This window comes from Xyrauchen texanus, chromosome 20, assembly GCF_025860055.1.
Source record: "Xyrauchen texanus isolate HMW12.3.18 chromosome 20, RBS_HiC_50CHRs, whole genome shotgun sequence".
NCBI lineage: Eukaryota > Metazoa > Chordata > Actinopteri > Cypriniformes > Catostomidae > Xyrauchen > Xyrauchen texanus.
In genome coordinates, this window is record NC_068295.1 from 17305556 (window position 1) to 17325686 (window position 20131).

Here is a 20131-nt window from a genome sequence, read left to right on the forward strand (position 1 = left end):
CATGGGTGTTTGTCGTTCATCATATAATCATCTTTCATCATATATTCTGTGTAGTAGCAAATGCATACGTTGTTCATTACAATGAGTCATGTTTTCATTAAAAAGGAAAGAGATTGTCTAAATATATTGATATCAATACTCTTTAGGTGCATCTGTGGTAATTGTGCCATCATGCCAACAGAACAAGAAAATATATGCTGTTTACAGATCTCTTTGCATTAAAACTAATACACAAGCATCTAAAATCAATATGATCAAAACAAATTCTCAGTATCTAACAGTCTGTAACATTCGAAGCAAAACAATTAACATAGATACTCACACTTGTTTGTTGTGACATCACTGTCAGGTCCAATGTAGTTGGCACTGCATCAACTTTTAATTTAAACCTCTCTGTAAAGCCTGCTTCAAACTGTGTCTTGTTTGTGAAAGAATCATTGGTAAAATGAAGCGCGCAAACAAAAACTTTCTTACCGACGTGATCCGGGACTTCATTAAAAATAAACATCAGCCACTCTTTCTTTTACTTCTTAATGTTGGGATCCTTGCAAAGCTAATCCAAGAAATCTTTTCCCACAATCTGGCACTGCACAACATATTGACATCTTCGTGTCCATTGTGACACATTCTGTTGCTCCAAAAATAATCTCACCACTCTAACCGCAAGACCGGTGGGCGGGCCTAAGCAGTGTCGACAATAAAGAAGGCATTGATCTGTTTATTCGGAGGCTGGCCTGTGCTGATGTAATACCTCATTATGACGTATTAGTGAGGAGGAAGAGAGAAAAAGTCATTTTGGCACCTTGGTTTCAATAAAGCATTTTATTTTGGGCTAACGAAGAAGTTTTTGGTTCTAAAATGTACCGTATGTTTTGATGTTTTTCCAATTCATGACCCCTTTAAAGAGTTGTAATGCATGAACCATGTCAACCAGTTCCGAAGGGAATCACAACATTACAGACTTCGTTTTATGACAAAAAAGTATTTGATAATCTGACAAAAAGACAACGTTACAAGTCTGTGTACTTTAGAGGTGTAACGGTTCAAATTTCCCACGGTTTGGATTGTATCACGGTTTTAGGGTCACAGTTTCGGTACAGTTCGGTATTTGTTGTGTTCAGAAAAAGAAATGTTACTGCCAAATCCAAAGTAAATATATTCTATTTGGTAACATACACCTCAAGAGATTTGTCCTCACTACAAATCACTATGGTTTTACTACAGTAAAACAGTTTAAAAATGGTATTTGTAGTAAAATCATATAACCACAAAATTAACATGGTTGCTGTCATGGTTACAAAACTATAGTAAAATCAAGGTTACTATATGGAAACTACAGTATTACTATTGTAAATCAATGGTTATTTGTAACAAAACTATGATTTCTGCCAAGAAAACAATGGTGACAGTAGTCATTGTTACTTCAGTCATGGCTTCTACTGTATTACTATAGTAAAACCATGATTACTTTATGGCAACTCTAGTATTACTGAATTAAACCATGGTTAATTTTCATTAGTGTTCATAACTAACAAAAAACAAACAAAAAAAAATATCTAATTGCTAACTCAACATTTAACTTAATACCTGCATTTATGCTTCATGTATCAACATAAAGTGCATTTCACACTCATCTCAACATATATTCAACATTCAGAAGTTGTACATCACTATAAGAATAACCTTACTGTTAAAATGTATGCTAAGGGATGTCGTAACGCAACATGAGTATTTTAATCATACGCGGAAATCCCACATCTTCATCAATGGAGTAAGGGCAACTTAACTTTGGCAATGAACAGCCCAAGCGCTTTAGTTCTTGTTTCGTGTCTGTCCGAACTAGCACCGATTGCCTGTTTAAAGACAGAAGGGACCGTGTCTGTGTGCAGTTTCGGGCTCACCTGCAGCTCTGTGCGCACGGCTCGCTTTATATTCCCAGGTGATGTCATAGTATGCATAAATAAGCAATCAAACATCGATGTATTACCAGTAGCCTATATGGCACTCTCGTCAAGGAATGTCTGCAAACAGTGCCTGTTTTGTAAATGTTTTTGGACCATCAATGTTTTGATTGATCGCAAAAAGAAAAAGTTCCCAGACAGGAGAGTTAAATGACGCAGGGGCTTCTCTATCTTGTGGCTTGTTTTCTCAGTTTGCCATTTTCAACTTCACACTAATGTGTGCAGAACTGTGATGTCATCAACTGCTTAACATACTTACAGTTAATAGGACAACTTCTCCCTGTAGAAAGTTGACCTACATGAAACACAGGCGGAGTGTGTCCATCTACAGAGCCATACAGGTGCATTAGCGGAGGTTACAACTGTGCATGTCTATTTGGCACTTTATTTTCTTTGCCAAAGTGTATGATCCAGATGTGTTATTAAACTAGAGATGAGCAAATGCTTACCGAATCGTGGGTGGTGAACCGTTACACCCCTAGTATACTTACTGTCTTTCATGAGGGCACAGACTGCAGTCCCATGAAGCATTGCTATAAAAGTATAAGTATAAAATATGTCAATATGTTTCACTTAATTTAGGCATAATGCATTATTTGGCACATTACTGTCCCGGGATAGTGTTACAACTCTGGTATGGGGACAGTTGTAGAAAAAGCTCTCTCTTCAAACACTAATTGCATAAAAAAGGAACAATGTATGCTGGTTTTTGGCATTTATTTTGTTAGTAGACAGATAACGGTATCTCATGTGAACAAATGGCATGTTTATTCTGCTCTGTATTTGTGCAGTACAGCAAAAAGCGAAACGTGTTACTACTTGGTCTACCCCATTGTCGTAACATGCTAGTTGGCCATTAACGCACTCTCCTATGTTAAAAGCGCGGAGGTTGTTATTTCGGTATGGAAGATCTCTGATCTCCTTATTCATTTAATTTATTTTATGTGACAGTGGTGGCTAATACCAAGTTACCAAGTTTTGTTGTACTAACAATAGCTGCAGTAACTATGGAATTTGTAAGGGGAAAATTTAACCGTGGGTACATTTTTGTAATGATTGACTTATACTTGTATTAACCTAATTACTTTTGTAAGCCTCTGTATGTTTTTGATCTATTGGACGTCCAACTGTTTAGAGACTTTTATTTTGAAACTATCATTTTCCGGTGGGTGTTGGGAAAATAATGCCTTTGTGTTTTCAAGCGGCTTGTATGACTGCGCGGGTCGCTCGTCTGTTCGTCATTCATCGGGGTGAGCGGTTCACTCGTACTGTTACCCTTTCGGTTCTGCGGTACGAGCTCGGGCGACTTTATTGTGAAGTAGCAGCTTCTGCGCGCAACGATCCTCTGGCGCACTCGGAGGAACATGGCAGCCGCTACCGTGGCTGAAGCAGACCCAGCAGAGACAGATGGAGCTGCAGCCGTCTTTACGGATCTACTCGACCCGGGCTGGAATGAATCGCAGCTTCGGCAATATACGTTCCAAACCAGACCGATACCACGACTCTCACATACTGATCCGCGTGCAGAGATGTTAATTAATAACGAGGTATGTTGGCAGATTTATCCGGGGTTGCATTACGGTGCGAGAGATGAGAAGTGGAGACTGGACAGTTACTCATTTAGATGGACCGCTCCAAAGGAAGATGTTGCCCTTACTCTTGAAAGACATGAATTCCCCAAACTCAAACAGCAGACAAAATCAAACCATACATTTGGTTCACATATGTAGTGAAACTCGTTCATGTCAATTTTGCACATCACACATAACGATTGCTAATCTGATCAATTATGGTGGTTAATTTGAGGTTAATCCCCAGGCATAGATGGCAGTTCAGTAACTACATGTTTTATCACAGGTCATGTGATATGCACACGAAATATATTTTGCATAAATTGAGAAGTATTGAACTGTAAAGAATGGCAGTAAGGTATAATACGTTTTAAAGTACATTTTAGAATTATAGTATATAATACAAGTATTCCCATGCTATGAACTAGGCCTAATTATATTACTGTGTTACTGTTACTGTGGCATTGGTTTAAAATGTGAACCCAGTCAAAGCACGTTGTTCATGTTGTTGACAACTGTCATGTCTGTGTAAACAGTGGCAGTTGATTTTAACAGCGCACGAGTCAAAACTTTTCGAAATGTGTTTAGTAATAATGATATTCCGTTATGTGAAAAAGCAAAAAAAAACAAACAAACAAAAAAAACAATATGTGTCATTAATTTATATTCCTGTTATACATTTTAATTAAGATCAGGTAAACTTCTGACGTCGGTGCTTGACACATAATCGGTAGTCCAACAATAATACGTATGTACACATGAATATAGTGTATTTTTTTAAACCACACTATTATGACTTGAAGATATTACTATATTACTTAGCTTTTTATGTTAAAGCATGAAATGATGTTTGTTGTGAAAACCGCTATACAAATAAAGATGACTTGATTTATAGACGTTTAATGGTAATTAATAGTAATTTATTGTTTCGATGCATGATGATGTCCTTTGCTCCTGTAGCGTTCGATTGTTGGAGCTGCAGCGGAGCGCGAGAGCACCCTGCCCGCGCGCGTGCTGAAACTGTATACGTTCCTCTAGTCACGTAGCACATGTCACATTTTTTTCAGGCTGCAGCATCATTAAAAATATGTGTCACATAAACCCCGAGTCTTGGCGTGGTCTCTACACCACTTGGACAGTATTTTTGCAGTATTGTTTAAATAAGTATTTGACGTGTGGTCTAAATATTTGCCTTTGAAGGTAGACATTAGTGTGGAAGTGTGTTTTGTGCTACAGGAAACGTAAATGTGACCATGCCTGCAGGATGATAAAGCGAAACTACAAATGTAGGCCAGGTTAAACATTAAGCAATGTGGTAAACACTCCTTTTGTCTGCTATTTAAATATTTTTGAAGTTAGCTTATGATGTTATAATTTTTGGATGCATTTTTCTCTCTCTTAGGAGCCTGTTGTATTAACAGACACCAGCTTGGTATATCCAGCTCTGAAATGGGACATACCCTACTTGCAAGAGAACATTGGGAATGGGGACTTCTCTGTTTACATAGCAGAAAATCACAAATTCTTGTATTATGACGAGAAAAAAATGGTAAACTTTAAGGACTTTGTGCCCAAGTCACGCCGAATAGAGATGAAATTTTCAGAGTTTGTGGACAAGATGTGTCAAACAGAAGAGCAATGTGGAAAAGAAAGGTATACCGACATGTTTCAAATATTATGTTTTTTTTTTTTTTGGTCATGCAATGAATGACATGATTTCTCACTATGGTTGATTTTTCTAAAATGTGAAGTTCTACATTGATTTGTAACTGAAACGTTACATTTATTTAGTCTGCCATTAAATAAAAAATGATATGCCTGTCTTTTCTCCTTATTTAGATAAAACATCCCTTCAGTAGCAAATAATTATGTTAGGGTGTACATTTAAAATTTGCTTTGACTATAAGGTTTTGAGCCATTTATAATGACATGATCAGGAGTTGTGTGATGCTTTGGAAAAGTGTTGAGAAGCATGAAATCCAATCCAGGAAATGATTCCGTTCCGGTGCATGACTAAGCAATTAGTTCTGCCAACTGGTGTCCAGGCCATGTCTTTGACCTTTTGCTAGGCCGATTTGGTGGCTTTACCCTTATATAATTTACAATCATCTTGTTTCTTGGTTCTTGACCTTCTACTTTTAGTTGATCTTACTGAATAAAATCAAATTCAGATATTTAGTTACTTACTTTATACTTAATAATATTGATAATTTCTTAGAGGATAGAATTGCAGTCTAAAGCAGTTCTTGGTTTGATTTGACTTTTAGAATTGTAAACTGACATTGTCCATTTTTTAATTTGTAGATTGTACTTGCAGCAAACTCTGAATGATACAGTAGGCCGAAAAATAGTGGTGGATTTCCTTGGATTCAATTGGAACTGGATTAACAAACAGCAAGCTAAACGAAACTGGGGGCCGCTGACTTCGAATTTGCTGCTCATAGGCATGGAAGGTACAGTTTCAGTGCACCTTAATCTTTATCCAAATTATTAGTATCCTCATTCAAAATGTACCCGTTTACCCAGCACAGCCTGAATGTGACTTGAATTTGGCACTACTCTCTTTTTTTTTCCTCCCCAATTTGGAATGCCCAATTCACAGTCCACTCTAGGTCCTCTTGGTGGTATAGTGACCTGCCTCAATCTGGGTGGCGGAGGACGAATCTCAGTTGCCTCCGCATCTGAGTCCGTCAATTCACGCATCTTATCACGTGGCTTGTTGAGCATGTTACCGCAGAGACATAGCACACGTGGAGTCTTCAAGCTATTCTCCACGGCATCCACGCACAACTCACCACGCGCTTCAACCAAGAGCGAGAACCACATTATAGTGACCACGAGGAGGTTACCTCATGTGACTCTACTCTCCTTAGCAACCAGGCCAATTTGGTTGCTTAGGAGATCTGGCTGGAGTCAGCACACCCTGGATTCGAACTTGCGACTCCAGGGGTGGTAGTTAGTGTCTTTACTCGCTGAGCTACCCATGCCCCGTTGGCACTTCTCTCTTGAGAATTTTTTGCTTGTACTCAGTTGTTTGCCTTTGATTTGAAGATAAGTTGTTGGTGCGGTAACTGTCATCTGCTTTTTTGTGTTTGTTTATCCTCTCATAATCTCAAAAGGCAATGTGACACCAGCACACTATGATGAGCAACAGAATTTCTTTGCACAAATCAAAGGACATAAGAGGTGCATCCTCTTTCCTCCTGACCAGTTTGAATGCCTCTATCCTTACCCTGTTCATCATCCATGTGACAGACAAAGTCAGGTATTATATTTTTGATAACAGCCCAGACCAGTGGTTTTCAAACTCAAAATGGTACACAATATAACTCGGAACATTTACAATTTCAAAAATAATACGTTTTTATTTAAACTGGCATTTATGTTGCTGTTTTATTTATTACGTACAATAATAAATAAGCTCTGTGAATCTAAAGTTTACTTTGGCTCTCCTCGTTCCGGATTGGATTGTGCACTCACAGTATGCGTTTTGCAAATTTCGTCATGAGCACAGTCCTCGTTTGACTGTACTAAAAGAGAATAGAAAAGCAGCCGTAGTGCTCGTGTGTCGAATGTGTTCATATTCGCTTGTGCTCAAAAGAGTAGGCTATACTATCAAATACGATCTGGCACTTGAAATAACGAAGTATACCTGAGTCCAAAGACCCTAGCCTACATTATACTTAGACCATGCAGGATGCAAAGTAATGTTCTCAAGCTGTGTGCTGGTGCAACTGAGCTGATCAGAGTCAATGCACCATAGTTTTAGTCTGCTCAGAAAAAAGGGAGGGGGAAAAAACTGAGGGAAAGGCTTTATAAAATGTTATTGTTGTGATGCATGTCATTATTATTATAATTTTTCTTTTTATGCAGATCTTGTAGCTGGAAAGGTCCTTCCTCAGATCTGTGAATGGCAGGTCTAGGGACTAATTTGGGTCTTGAATCATAATTATTTATTTTAAATATAGAAATATGGATAAACCAAAATAGGACTTTATGTATGTTACTCCCAGTCTCCACTCCCTAAGAATGTGTTTTAAATGAGGGGGAACAAGGAGATAGCCTAATTGACCAGAAAAGTTTAAGAACCACTGGCCTGGACTAATCATGTTTTTATTCATATATTTCTTTTTGTGAAATTAAATTAATTGAAATTATTCCGATTGATGATTCCAAACATACTGTTTACATGAACATGACAAAGTGATCAGATTGATGTGAGCAATTATATGTATCAAACATCAGATTGGAACTGCTATTGTGACGTGTGTTCACTGCATGATTATACAGCATTCCCTTGCCATTTGAAGGGGCTTGTAGTTTTCTTGCTGCCATATACTATACAGTATATGACCAAAATCTTCTGTCTGCTACACTGTTGGATGGGACAAAAATCTGCAAAACTTTTGTTTCTATTTATAAATCTTAATAAAGTTATACTGCTGTTTTCAATACAGAGCCAAAATCACAAAGTCAACAAGTGATGAAGGGGGACTATTAAACACTAATACCCAGGCCGTGTAAGATGTGTGGTGATTTAACTTATTATAAAATAAGCACTATAACATCACCATACAGTATAGATTTAATTGTAGGCTATACAGTATACTAAAGTTAGTCATTAAACAACACATTGTAAAACAAGATTTTGAAGCACAGAATGTATTCACGCCACCAGATTACAATGTAAAAATAGTCATATTTACACAGCACGTTGATATGGAAAATGCTGGATATTTTAAATTTAACTATGCTACAAAAGAGACAACATAAGCAGGAGAACATAAACAAAACACAATAGTAATAATGAATAATTTGCCTAGTTTTGTTTACCTTGGTTTATTTCTATATTCTCTTTATGAGCTAAAAGTTTATCTTATTTAATATAGGTGAGATCATCACAGACGTTTAGTAATATAGTGACCGAATCAGACCAGAAAACAACACAAACATTTGTAACCCCTGAATGAGAGATGTTTGCGATGATATACCGCTGGGTGTGTGTGCACGCCGATCACATGTCAGACTGGCTGGCGTACGGAGAAGAATCGTGAATATAATAAATTTTAATGTCTGTTAAAGTCAAATCTGGCAACATTTCTGCTGACTTCAGACATGTACACACATTTCCTGGCTCTTGGCATGGATCAAAAGCAACTTTTGGATGCTTTTATTGATGTCATTTCACAGGTATTTCTCCACTTGCCGCTGTTGCTTCTTTAAGCTGATGGTCACAAATATGCCCACTGTGATGAAAGCGTGTCGTTGTGCATGAAACGTCATGACAGTGCTGCACCAGTACTGAACATGCACAGATCGTCCCAGTTTCACAAAGCAATCTGATCAATTGTTTACATGGCAAAAATTCTCTCTTCAAATGGAAAAGGTTTACACCACCCATTACAATCTGAATGAAATTTAAATTGAATGTGGCCAATTTAATCCGATTGATGTGTTTATATGAGACTTTTTTATTCAGACTGAGCTTCTAGTCTTATCACAAACAGATTACGAGGCTCCATGTAAATGCAGCTAGTGATGATAAATCAAACTCAACTAAATATTCTTTTGCCATCATAGGTTGATTTTGAAAATCCTGACTATGAAAAGTTTCCTAATTTCAAAAATGCCATTGGATATGAGGCTGTTGTGGGACCAGGTGATGTCCTATACATCCCAATGTATTGGTAAGTGTTGCTTTTAAATATCACAATTGTGTGTAATTTTTCGATGTTAAAATACTTTCACTTTTTCCATCTTAAAATGTAGAGATGACTATAAGTAAGCCTTTGTATGTTGGTTTCGGCAAAAATTGTGAACACTGTGGCTCGGTGGCTTCATCAATACATTGCTCTGTTTGTTTGAGCACACTGACCAGCCTGACATGGCAGCATTAGCTCAACCAATTACATTAATTTTGGACTGGACTATCTGTTTGTCTGATTGCTATTCTGTTTGGTGAAATTAGTGCCACAGAAATTACATGCTTCAGCTTTAATTAGGGATGCATTGAAACTTTTCAGCTGAAAATGGCAAAAAATGATATTTTTAGGGCTGGGTGATAAAACTGTGTTCATGGGCCCAAGTACACCTTGCACTATCATGTGTTTTCAGTGTTCGGATTGCTAATGGACAGCACTATATCACATTAAATGTAACTAGGCTTCACTCGCACGTTTCAGATAAAAAGCATATTATACTTACAAAGCACCGAACACGAGGTGAATATCATAAAATTTGCTTTGGCGACCCGAAATTTAGCTTTAGCAACTGTCAAAAAAAAAAAAAACTGTTAAAGTGGTGGAAAGCATTTTAATTATCCATCTTGTGTTTTTAAAATTCGGTAAAAGACAGAGAATTCAGTTACCAAAGACTCTGTAATATGAAAGTAGTGTTTTCCATTTTGCGCAGCTAACTTTGATCTGCTCTTTATCCGATCACAGTGGAGATGCATGCGACTGCAAGGTGTAAATAAGGCCTATGTGTCTGAGTGTGGTGAGAATCTTGCATCTTTGCAGATGTGATATGACGACATCATAATTTGCACAAAAACACACTCAAGCCTGCACCATGAATGGCATGGTAACATAAGAATTGCTGAAAATACTGCTCGAAACCAGCTGTCTCCTAAAAAAATGTTTGCGAGCATCTGATATAGTCACCTTCTCCAGGACATGCAAATCTGCTGAATTATGGAATGCGATGCACAGAGTTGCAAGTGTCGTTCACGCTGGTGTGCATAATGACACCAGATTAATAAAAAAAACTAGTACTGTCAGTCAATTAAAAATTTTAATCACGATTACTTATAATCAAAATCTGCGATTAATCAGATTTTGAAAGTGCTGTAATTTGACACAATATATTCATTCATTCATTCACTTCCATCTTAAGAAAGAAAACAAAACAACATGTAGCAATATAACGCTTTATTAACATTGTCCATTCAAAGCCTTCCACAATATAAAGACAATGCACTAAAATATCACCAATTCAAGTATCATTAAATGTTTCCCAAAGTCTAAGTGGAGTTGAATAATTGAAATAACTAGTCCTCACATAGGTTGCATATTTATTGCAATGGGCATTAATCTCTTAAATTCTCATCCTCCACAATATTAATCTGCTGGTAGACTGTGGCTATCCGCATTCCTATAGCAATTGTGAAGCTGTGTTCATGATTCGTGTCAAAGCGGCAATGCCAGCGACTTGAGCAGCTTTAAACTCACCATGAAAAGTTGCAAACAAAAATGTCTCATTCTGTGTTTTGGTGTGCTTCTGTGGTAATAAAAACGTGCCTTAGATAGGCTGAAAAATACTTGATTTCTATTACAAGTCCCATCCAGGCTTGTTTTGTACACCAAATAGTGTTAAGAGCTCCTCTCTCCTCTGCAGCTTTATCATAGGATAGAGGATATCAATGGTCCACTTGCATGTTTTGACAGTTCTGCCCACATTATGCTATTTTATGCTAAGCTTGTAGGCTCACCTTGAAAGAAGGGCTCTGGCGCTGTGGCGTGTGCGTCAGTTTAATGACTCCGGGCGGACACATTACAAAGGTTCCGCCCTTCACACCAGTGTTTATGTTGTATTAATGGTAAATGTGTTGATTGCAATTAAGAAAAATGTACATGTTAAACTTTTTTAATGAATTGCATGCGTTAACGCTTTAATTCTGACAGCTCTAAAAACATACACACAAATATAGCGACCGGGGTTCAACAGAATGTGAAACCTGAGTCTGAAACCAGACCAGCGCTACAGTGGGCGCCAGAAACATTCACACTGAGATTCGGCCCGCAGCAGTCGGGTCCAGTAAGAAAACCACCTAAGGATTTTCTTAACTTAAAGGTGCTGTAAGTGAGTTTAAAATTTTTTTGCTAATTGTTTAGATTTTTTTCTAATGCACACATGCCATCTGTGGTTGATAAACTACTACCGTATGTGCACTGTTGTTGTTTCCTTTCTAATATAGTAAAGGGGTCATGTCATGCATTTTCTATTTTTAATTTTTTTTCTTCCTTGAGGTTCACTTATAATGTAAGTACAGATTGTTTGCACAAAAAACAGTCCAAATGAAAACTTGTAAGCGATTTACGAAATCCCCTAAAAGCACTTAGTCCAGGCAGTAATTGATATGAACATATGTCCCAATTTATGTAAAGTACACAATCAAACTACAACAGTTGCTTGACTGAAATAATAGAAAACTGAACAAAATCATCACACTCTCTCCAATACTTATCAGGCATGCACAATTTAGTGATAAAATAACACTATTTAAACAGTGAAAATAGTTGAACACAAGTTGCGAATGTGAAGGGTTAATAAATGTGTATTAAGCTGTAGGGAGAGTGTTATAAGGGACAGTCGGCCCGGGGATTCCCGTTTGATCTCCTGGCTTCAATATGCATCGCGTTTCAGCCCTCCTGTCCGTCCAAGCTCGTTCTTCCAAGGTAGCTTGGCAAGATGGGTCTTCATAAGAACACAAGTCCATTCTCTGCGTTCTTAGAAACACCTACAGTTTTCCCACCACCAGTAACACAACAACGTCCGAGGACCTAACTTTTCTCTTTTTGCTGGTTAATAGCAAACTACAGTTATAATCATACCACTTTGTAGTTTTTGTAGTACAATTACCTCTTATATGTAAAAATATCAAGGAAAATTGTATAGCTCATCATGACCCCTTTAACAGTTTCTTTGTACAAATAAATTAATTTTACTATAAAGTTTGACTAAACAAAAACCAGAAGAAACTGCTATCTACCTTTTAAAACACAATCATATTTTTTAAAGATTTTTTAAATTGGAATTAAACGGAAGTTGTGACTGACTTTTCTTGCGTATTGGGGCATATTTCTGAGTGATACGGCTTATCGAACAAGAAAAAACAATGTGGGGCCATTTTAATGTTTTGGTTGTTGACTGGATTATTGGACACCTATTTCATTAATTTCTTTCAGAGAGCAGGAACATTTTTGCATACCTTTCCATGAAAAAAAACGCTTACAGCACCTTTAATCTATAAGCAGCCCCCAAACGCGCACAGCACATAACAGTCTTCGCTTACGACGAAGCTGGAGCCCAATGCAGATGAATGAGAAACAAGTGAGTAAAAGATCACAATGTTTTGAATCACAATACACTAAATATAAAAAATAAAAAACACTTACTCATGCTGTACAGCCCAAGATACCTGCATTAAAAAATATGTATAAACTCCAGACTCATCTTGTATTCATATGTGATCACCTCTGGAAGCATTCAAGCATGAAATGTCTCGAACACAACCATAAATTTGCCGCTATTCCTCCTCATTCGAAATGTACATTGAAGTCAGCGAGCCTGTAACCAAGGTACTTTGGGGTATGGAAGAGGATTTGAGAGAGAAACAGCAGAAAATACACCTCTTTATCTCTGCATCAGCTGCTTTGATGCCAGGTTGCTTATATGACTCTTGAAGGGGCGGGGTTAAAACTGACTAAGCTTTGCATACATCGGAAGAGAAGAATCAGTTATATCACTGGATGACATTTTTGTGCAAAAGGTACATTTTTGTTTATAAAATAGCAAATATGCACGGATTAATCATTCACAATAAGACCAGTAACAAGAATTAATCAAATAAATAGGGCCAGTTTTGATTTCATGCTAACTTTAAAAAAATGTTTGTGAAGTTTTGTTTAATTCCAAATAAAGTCTAATTGAAAATAATAATTTTCAGGTTTCGGTTTTTGTCCCAGTGTGTCCAGAATTTTCAGTTTAGGCAAAATAAAATGTATAATAATTTTATTGCGTTGCATCACTAAATTACTTTACTTTAGTTACAAGTTTTTGAGAGTGATTAAGCCATGAGAGCTTCCTCTTCTGACTCCTTGCCCACCCTACTCATTGGAGGGCAAAATGATGCCATCCAGCTTTGTAATTCTACAGTCCATACTTTTTCTCCATGGCTACCTGAGTGTGAACATCTTCCCTCTTTTTGTAACCTAGTATCAAAAAAAGTTCTCCACTTGAACTATAAAGCAAATATTGAACGTTTTTCTTTTTTACTAGCTGTACAAAGTTTCTCAGAAATTCCTTCTAGGTATCCTTCTATGAGACAGGGGCACCTAGAGCATGTGGTAGCGACTTGCTCAAGTGTACAGTGACGAGTGCGAAGGGAAATTCCATGGAACATGAGAAGATGTTATGCAGTATGTTAGTCTCAGGCACCATTCACTTTCTTTGCAGATTTTTCCATGCAATGAAAGTGAATGAACTGATATCTGTCTAATGTCACCTTTTGAGTTCCTCAGAAGACAAAAAGTCAATCAGGATTTTCATTTTTGGGTGCTTTCATGCTATATAAAGGCTTGTTTTACATTTAATAGAAACAATCTACAATTTGTATTTGAATATCTAAAAATAAATATATGTTTTCATTTTGTATTTGATAAAGGTGGCATCACATTGAGTCCCTGTTAAATGGAGGAGTGACCATCACAGTAAACTTCTGGTACAAAGTATGTTTTTTTTAACACAATCTCTATCATGCTTATTTGCATCGTGATATGTCTTTGCTTATGTCAAACAGTATTGCACAAATTCCCTTCAGGGTGCACCCACTTCAAAGAGGATAGAGTACCCATTGAAAGCTCATCAGAAGGTGGCCATAATGAGGAACATTGAGAAGATGTTGGGAGAGGCCTTGGGGGACCCACATGAGGTACAGAGAAGTAGAACAGTCAATCAAACCCTTTTCTATTTTTAGTTCCTCACATATGAATAATGCATTAAGGAATTCCCTGTATATTTTGACCTTGACAATAACCTAATTACAAGTATATTTGTGGCTAACCTGCTTTAAACCAGAGTAAAATAGTGTGTGCCTGCATTTGACTATGACAAGAGTGGAAATGTATAACTTTCATCTTTCCAAGATTTCTAACAGAGTGTCCCTTAATATATAGTAGACACTGGTCCAAAGAATGACCTTTGCAATCGTTTGTGATTAATGGATAAAAAAAGACTAATTTGCTAAGTAACAATTTAGACTTATTTGTGAAAAATTTCCACCAATTCATTAAAAAGACAAAACTCAAGAAATGATTAGCTTTCAAACCAGATGGCTCTATGGTTTGCGAGAAAGTTGTACTTTACACCAGTGGTACGGGATGCAGCGGAATATCTGCTCAGTTCAAAATTAATACTCATAAATGTTAAAAGTATCAGCAGTAATCAATTCATAATCTGCATGCTTTTTAACAGCAGCCGGCTGCTTTCAAATGCTCACATGCATATGTCTGCACATGCTCTATAGAATGCTCATGTCTCGCTGTAAATGCAACCTAACGAGTAAACTGTCAGATGCGAATCTTGATCAATATTCCCCTTTTGACCTTGGGATTTAATTTTTTTCTCTCCCCTTTTTCTCCCCAATTTGTAATGCCCAATTCCCAATGCGCTCTAAGTCCACATGGTGGCATAGTGACTCACCTCAACCCAGGTGGTGGAGGATGAATCTCAGTTGCCTCCGAGTCTGAGATGGTCAATCCGCACATCTTATCACATGGCTTGTTGAGCGCGTCACCGCCGAGGCGTAGCGTTCGTGGAGGCTTCATGCTATTCTCCGCGGCATCCGCACACAACTCACCACCACAGAGAGCGCAAACCACATTATAGAGACCATGAGGAGGTTAACCCAACGTGACTCTACCCACCCTAGCAACCTGACCAATTTGGTTGCTTTGGAAGTCTGAATGGAGTCACTCAGCACACCCTGAATTGGAACTTGCAACTCCAGTTTTGATCACGATATTAATGTAAACACAACTGTTAATGTATTACGAGAGTGTAAGCAGGACAACTATATATCTCTTATATCTCGAAATATCCAATCTGCGATGTGTACATGTAAAGGAGTCAATGGAAATGAGGAGCGAGAACCGGCTTGACGATACAAATTATAGTTTTAATGATAAACTTAACAGACAAACACACACATACGGACATGTCCGTAAACTATTTCTCTCTCCCGCACAATCCTCCGCAGTCAGCCTTTATCCCTCTCGGAGGCTTGATTAGCCTGATATGGGACCGGGTGTGTATGATCACGATCCGGCCCCGCCCTGCCACAGTACAATATTGCCAAGAAAAAGAAAAAAAACTTGCTGTCCTTCGCTGGATATATTTAGTAGCCCCCAAAATGTTCAATGACAGGTCTGCTTCTCAGTTAAACTAACTGCACTGAATCAGAATTAATGTATATCTCTGAATCACACAGTTAACACAGTAAATAGTATGTCAAAACCAAGTAGTTTTACTTTGCATTAGATTATATTTTTGATTCTTTTTTATTGTGATTTAAAAAACAAATTGTTATTGCTGCTGGTACTGAAAAACCTAAAGCACTATTTACTGTTCTCTTTTATTACTGTCTTTTGAATAATTACTTTAAAAGCTTGAAGCAATGTTTACTTCTTTTTAATAGCATATGTTTGTTTTTTTCAGAGGTTGGGGTGCCGTGGGGGAAAAACACTATAAAGGCGTGCCGTAGTTTAAAAATGTTTGGGAACTGCTGCTTTACACGAGCAATGTCTAACAGATTTAATAGTTTAGAGTTGCACATAAAAACTAAAATGTTTATTCACTATAGAAATGTCCATTAGTTCTTCATGAATTTTAAGGTTTTAGTATTATCCATGGCTTTCCAGACTTGGCATAATAAAATTTTTTCCTGATGTTCCATTTTATATTGATTATTCTCTGTTTTCAACAGGTTGGTCCATTGCTGAACATGATGATAAAGGGTCGATATGATCATGAACCAAATTAATGGCCTGAGCTGAACCCTCTTTAGTGTGCTGCTAGGATGATTTGTTTATATGTATGTGTGGATATGAGTATATGCGTGCGTGTGCATTCATGCAATCCCAGTGCATGGCAGTATTTTGGCAGTTGGAAAAATCGTATGCCTTTTGTCTGCTTTCATTTACCGGACCCTTTATTACTTGTTTTGTGTTGGTGTAAGGAGAATACCACTAGTCCTTAAGAATCCTTATGTCCATATGTGTGACATTACATAATAATTAATAGTCTAATGCATTAGGTGAAGCTTTAAAGCACTTACACCACTTAGAGCGCTCTTTGACAGTTTTTGTCCCATGTTGGGACAAAGAAGGTGCCATATTTCATGATTGGACACCTGTACTCTGCAGAATGAAACTGACAGAGTGCCTCAAGTATATCCACAGAGGACAATTGATTTACAACTTGAAACCTACCATCAGCCAATTGAATGGTATTTAACTGTTGATATTGCTGTTTTTGAGAAATCTCTCAAACATCCAACAATTTTGATGGTGTTTATTTTGTGTTTGCTTTTGAATTTGAACTGATGACAACAATGTTTCTTGGATAAAGAAACAATGGATAAAGGCAACGCAGAATGCAATGGTTGGCCAAACTTTTTTTGAAACAAAGAATTTCTGATCCTGAAATTTAGCATTTGTATATTGTAAAGGCATTTGTGATTTTCGTTTTTTTTAAGCTATGTATACATTAAGGCAAAAGGTGTAGTATGTTTCATTGTAACATTACATGGTACCATTTAAATCAGGATTTTAATTCAGAACAAACTACTCGCTGAGTGTTAAGATCTTAAAGTATTGTAAGGAAATAAAATCAGAATTGTTTTATTATAATTTCAAATGTAATTTGGATGTTATAATTTTTTTAATTAATTTTATTATTAGAATTTCTGCCCTGTGTTTTTAGGATATAAAATTTGTGAGTTAAGAAGCTGAAAGTGAATTTATCTATATTCAGGGAAGAAAAGCAAACAACCCAGATAATCTAGATTACTTTTATAATTGCAGAGCAATTAAAAATTGCATTTAGTGTGAAAAATTCGTCCTCCTTACATGAAGTTATGACCATATAGGGGAGAGCGGGGACTGTTGTAACACTTTTTGCATTTCCTTCAGTTTCTCAGAGACTGTTTGTATTGGAAAGCCAAAATGTTAATACATTAAACCCACATCTCTCAGCTACCCACCCACACTGCTGTAACATGCGTACATATGATTATATACATACAATTTATACTTGAATAGACAAAGTCAAATGATGCAACTGACTCCAGAAGATGCGACGGTTGCAACAGTCCACAGGGACAGTTGCAACATTCATTAAAATGTAATAAAAATAATTATTTAACATAATTTTGCAATTTCTTTATTTGTGCACAGACAGGGTCTTCACTAAGTTAAATTAACTGTCTAAAGACAAAGACTAGTAAAAGGAAAATATCAAGTAACAATTAACAACCATGTTTTGGTTCATTATTACAATACATTTATTATATTTTAATCTATATTTTTTTAAATCAAAATCAAGACACTGAAATTCACTGAGATGCTTTTGTGTGCTTCTCTGAACTCTCTCTCTCTCTCTCTGTGTGTGTGTGTGTGTGTGTGTGTGTGTGTGTGAAGAACAGATCAAATGTAGGTTATATTGTGGCCTAGTTTGAGTATTTACTTAAAAAAGGGGAGATACCTGGCTATTGAAAGATGTAATTAGTAATTACTTTTTAGGGTTATGACAAGCTTTTTCATCAATGTTGTCATAGGGGACAGTTGCAACACACTGACAGCTATCATAAAACTTGCTATGCTATTGACACAATAGCCTTGACACATGGTAGCTATGCCTTTTAGAAGCTAAGAAAACACTGATTAAATTTATATGACTTTATAATTCTTAACGCAAACAGTTTAGACAGCATGACAAAATGCATGAAAATATATATTTTTGCTGTATGAGTATAATCACTCTAGCTCATTCCTGATTGGAGGAATAAGCCATGTTGCAACCGTCCCTGCTCTACCATATGGTAAAGTTTTAACTGGAAGTGGGATTTGGTTAAACTGCCGTTGTATATTGACATTGTTTGACACCATAATACTTCGCTTTGACAAAGTTTTAACAATGCAGAAACAAACAGTGAAATAAATTAATAATAGCACACCAGGACATGAATATTTAAGGATTATGTAGGAACAAAATTTAATTCTAACGCGACTGGTGCCAGACTTGGCACACAGAAGTAGTCAGACTTTTAGTGAAGTGTTTTCTCGCTGTAAAGTATTAACACAGATCTTGGCATCCTGTTTATTGTACTGGAGCCTTTGAGCTTAGGATAAGACCTAAACTTGATTTAATAGAACAAAACTGGTTAATTCTTGAAAGCAATCTAAGCTTGAAAGCAGTCTCAAGAGGTAAAGTAATTAGGCTACATATGACAGAACTAAGAAAAGACAACAGCATTCATAAAACTTTAAATCTTTACTAGTTACTCTCAGAAACACCAGTCCTTCAAAAATAACGTTAATATATTTTATTCTAATCACTGCACTTCAGTTTCAGGGCCACAGTGGTGTTGGAGGACACACAGCTAATGATGACGGCTGATAACACAACATGATCCACATGTAAAAAGAGTACATAAATCACAATCTCTGAAATACTGATATGGATATGATGGTACAAATGTTCATTGTGAACACAAATCACATACAGTCCTACATATTATGCAAAGCCATCTAAATACACAAAACATTGAAACTAAATCAAATATGCAACCAAAGGTTAAGTCTATCTAAAGTTTGTCCAGTGTATAGGAGGATTCCCCTTCAAATGAATCCTGAATTAACAGGTACACCTCGTTTGTGAACTGCAACAAAATTCAACACTTACACAGACCCTGCTATTCCTTAGTCTAGATAAAAAAAACATAAAGTGTATTTTATTTTTTTACTGCATATGAAAATAAAGAACACAAGATAAGAACACTAATGTTTAATTGTTTTCAGGCCACTGAAAATGTGCTAATTAGGTTGATTTTATAACAAAACAACCACATAGCAGAATATTTAAATGACTCAATGTATAGGAAAGTGTATGGCTTAGAGAAGGAAAACAGTCTAATGTACACACATAAGATTTTAGGTATAGCCAGAGGCTATTTAGCAGGGATGGACCACTTCTATTTAAATGAATGGGAGAAATTGGAACACCCAACCAAGCTATAGCACCCATCTGATGTAGAAAAGAAGTCCCGCCTTACTGGTAAAAGTCAGTTAACTATTAGATACAGACATTGCCTGTCAATCAACTTGCTAATGCAGATGCGCATTAGCTATACAAGACTGGAAAATTGCATTTTATAGCCTAATATGAGTTTAAGAAGCACAATTTATGATTCCAATATTATCACATTTTATTGCTGTTTTGAAAAATGGTCTTTGATTGTAATCTTGACCAACCATTTTTGAGATTTCAGTGTTCTCCCATTCAAGTAGAAAGGAGCTGCACTGGCATGACTGGAAAAAGCCTCCTGAGAGTGTTCCAAAGATGGCCGAGAGTGGACTGACTTGCTAGAAAGACGTTGGTAAACTTAGTTTCTAGTAAAAAGTATTAATAAACCACAAACAAATCAATCAATACCAATCTAAATAACACACATTTTGACAGGTAAATAAAAAACAATATATAATTTGTTTCCAGTAAACTAAAAGAAGAAAAAAAAAAAAAAAGATCTGAACAACAGATAAT

General features: G+C 36.7%; 1 protein-coding gene across 2 annotated transcripts; it reads left to right on the forward strand.

The window, feature by feature from the left end:
- Positions 1-3138: 3138 nt before the first annotated feature.
- On the forward strand, positions 3139-20112 carry LOC127660502 (hypoxia-inducible factor 1-alpha inhibitor-like). Of its 2 annotated transcripts, none has more exons than XM_052150782.1 (8): positions 3139-3508; positions 4935-5185; positions 5837-5985; positions 6652-6797; positions 9113-9219; positions 13977-14040; positions 14112-14243; positions 16296-20112. In XM_052150782.1, exons 1-8 carry the CDS (start codon positions 3326-3328, stop codon positions 16350-16352), a joined length of 1089 nt encoding a protein of 362 aa, XP_052006742.1. In that variant the 5' UTR covers positions 3139-3325; the 3' UTR covers positions 16353-20112. The 2 variants fall into 2 exon arrangements, with proteins under 2 accessions (XP_052006742.1, XP_052006743.1); XM_052150783.1 differs by having other exon boundaries at positions 14133-14243.
- The last annotated feature ends 19 nt before the right edge of the window (positions 20113-20131 follow it).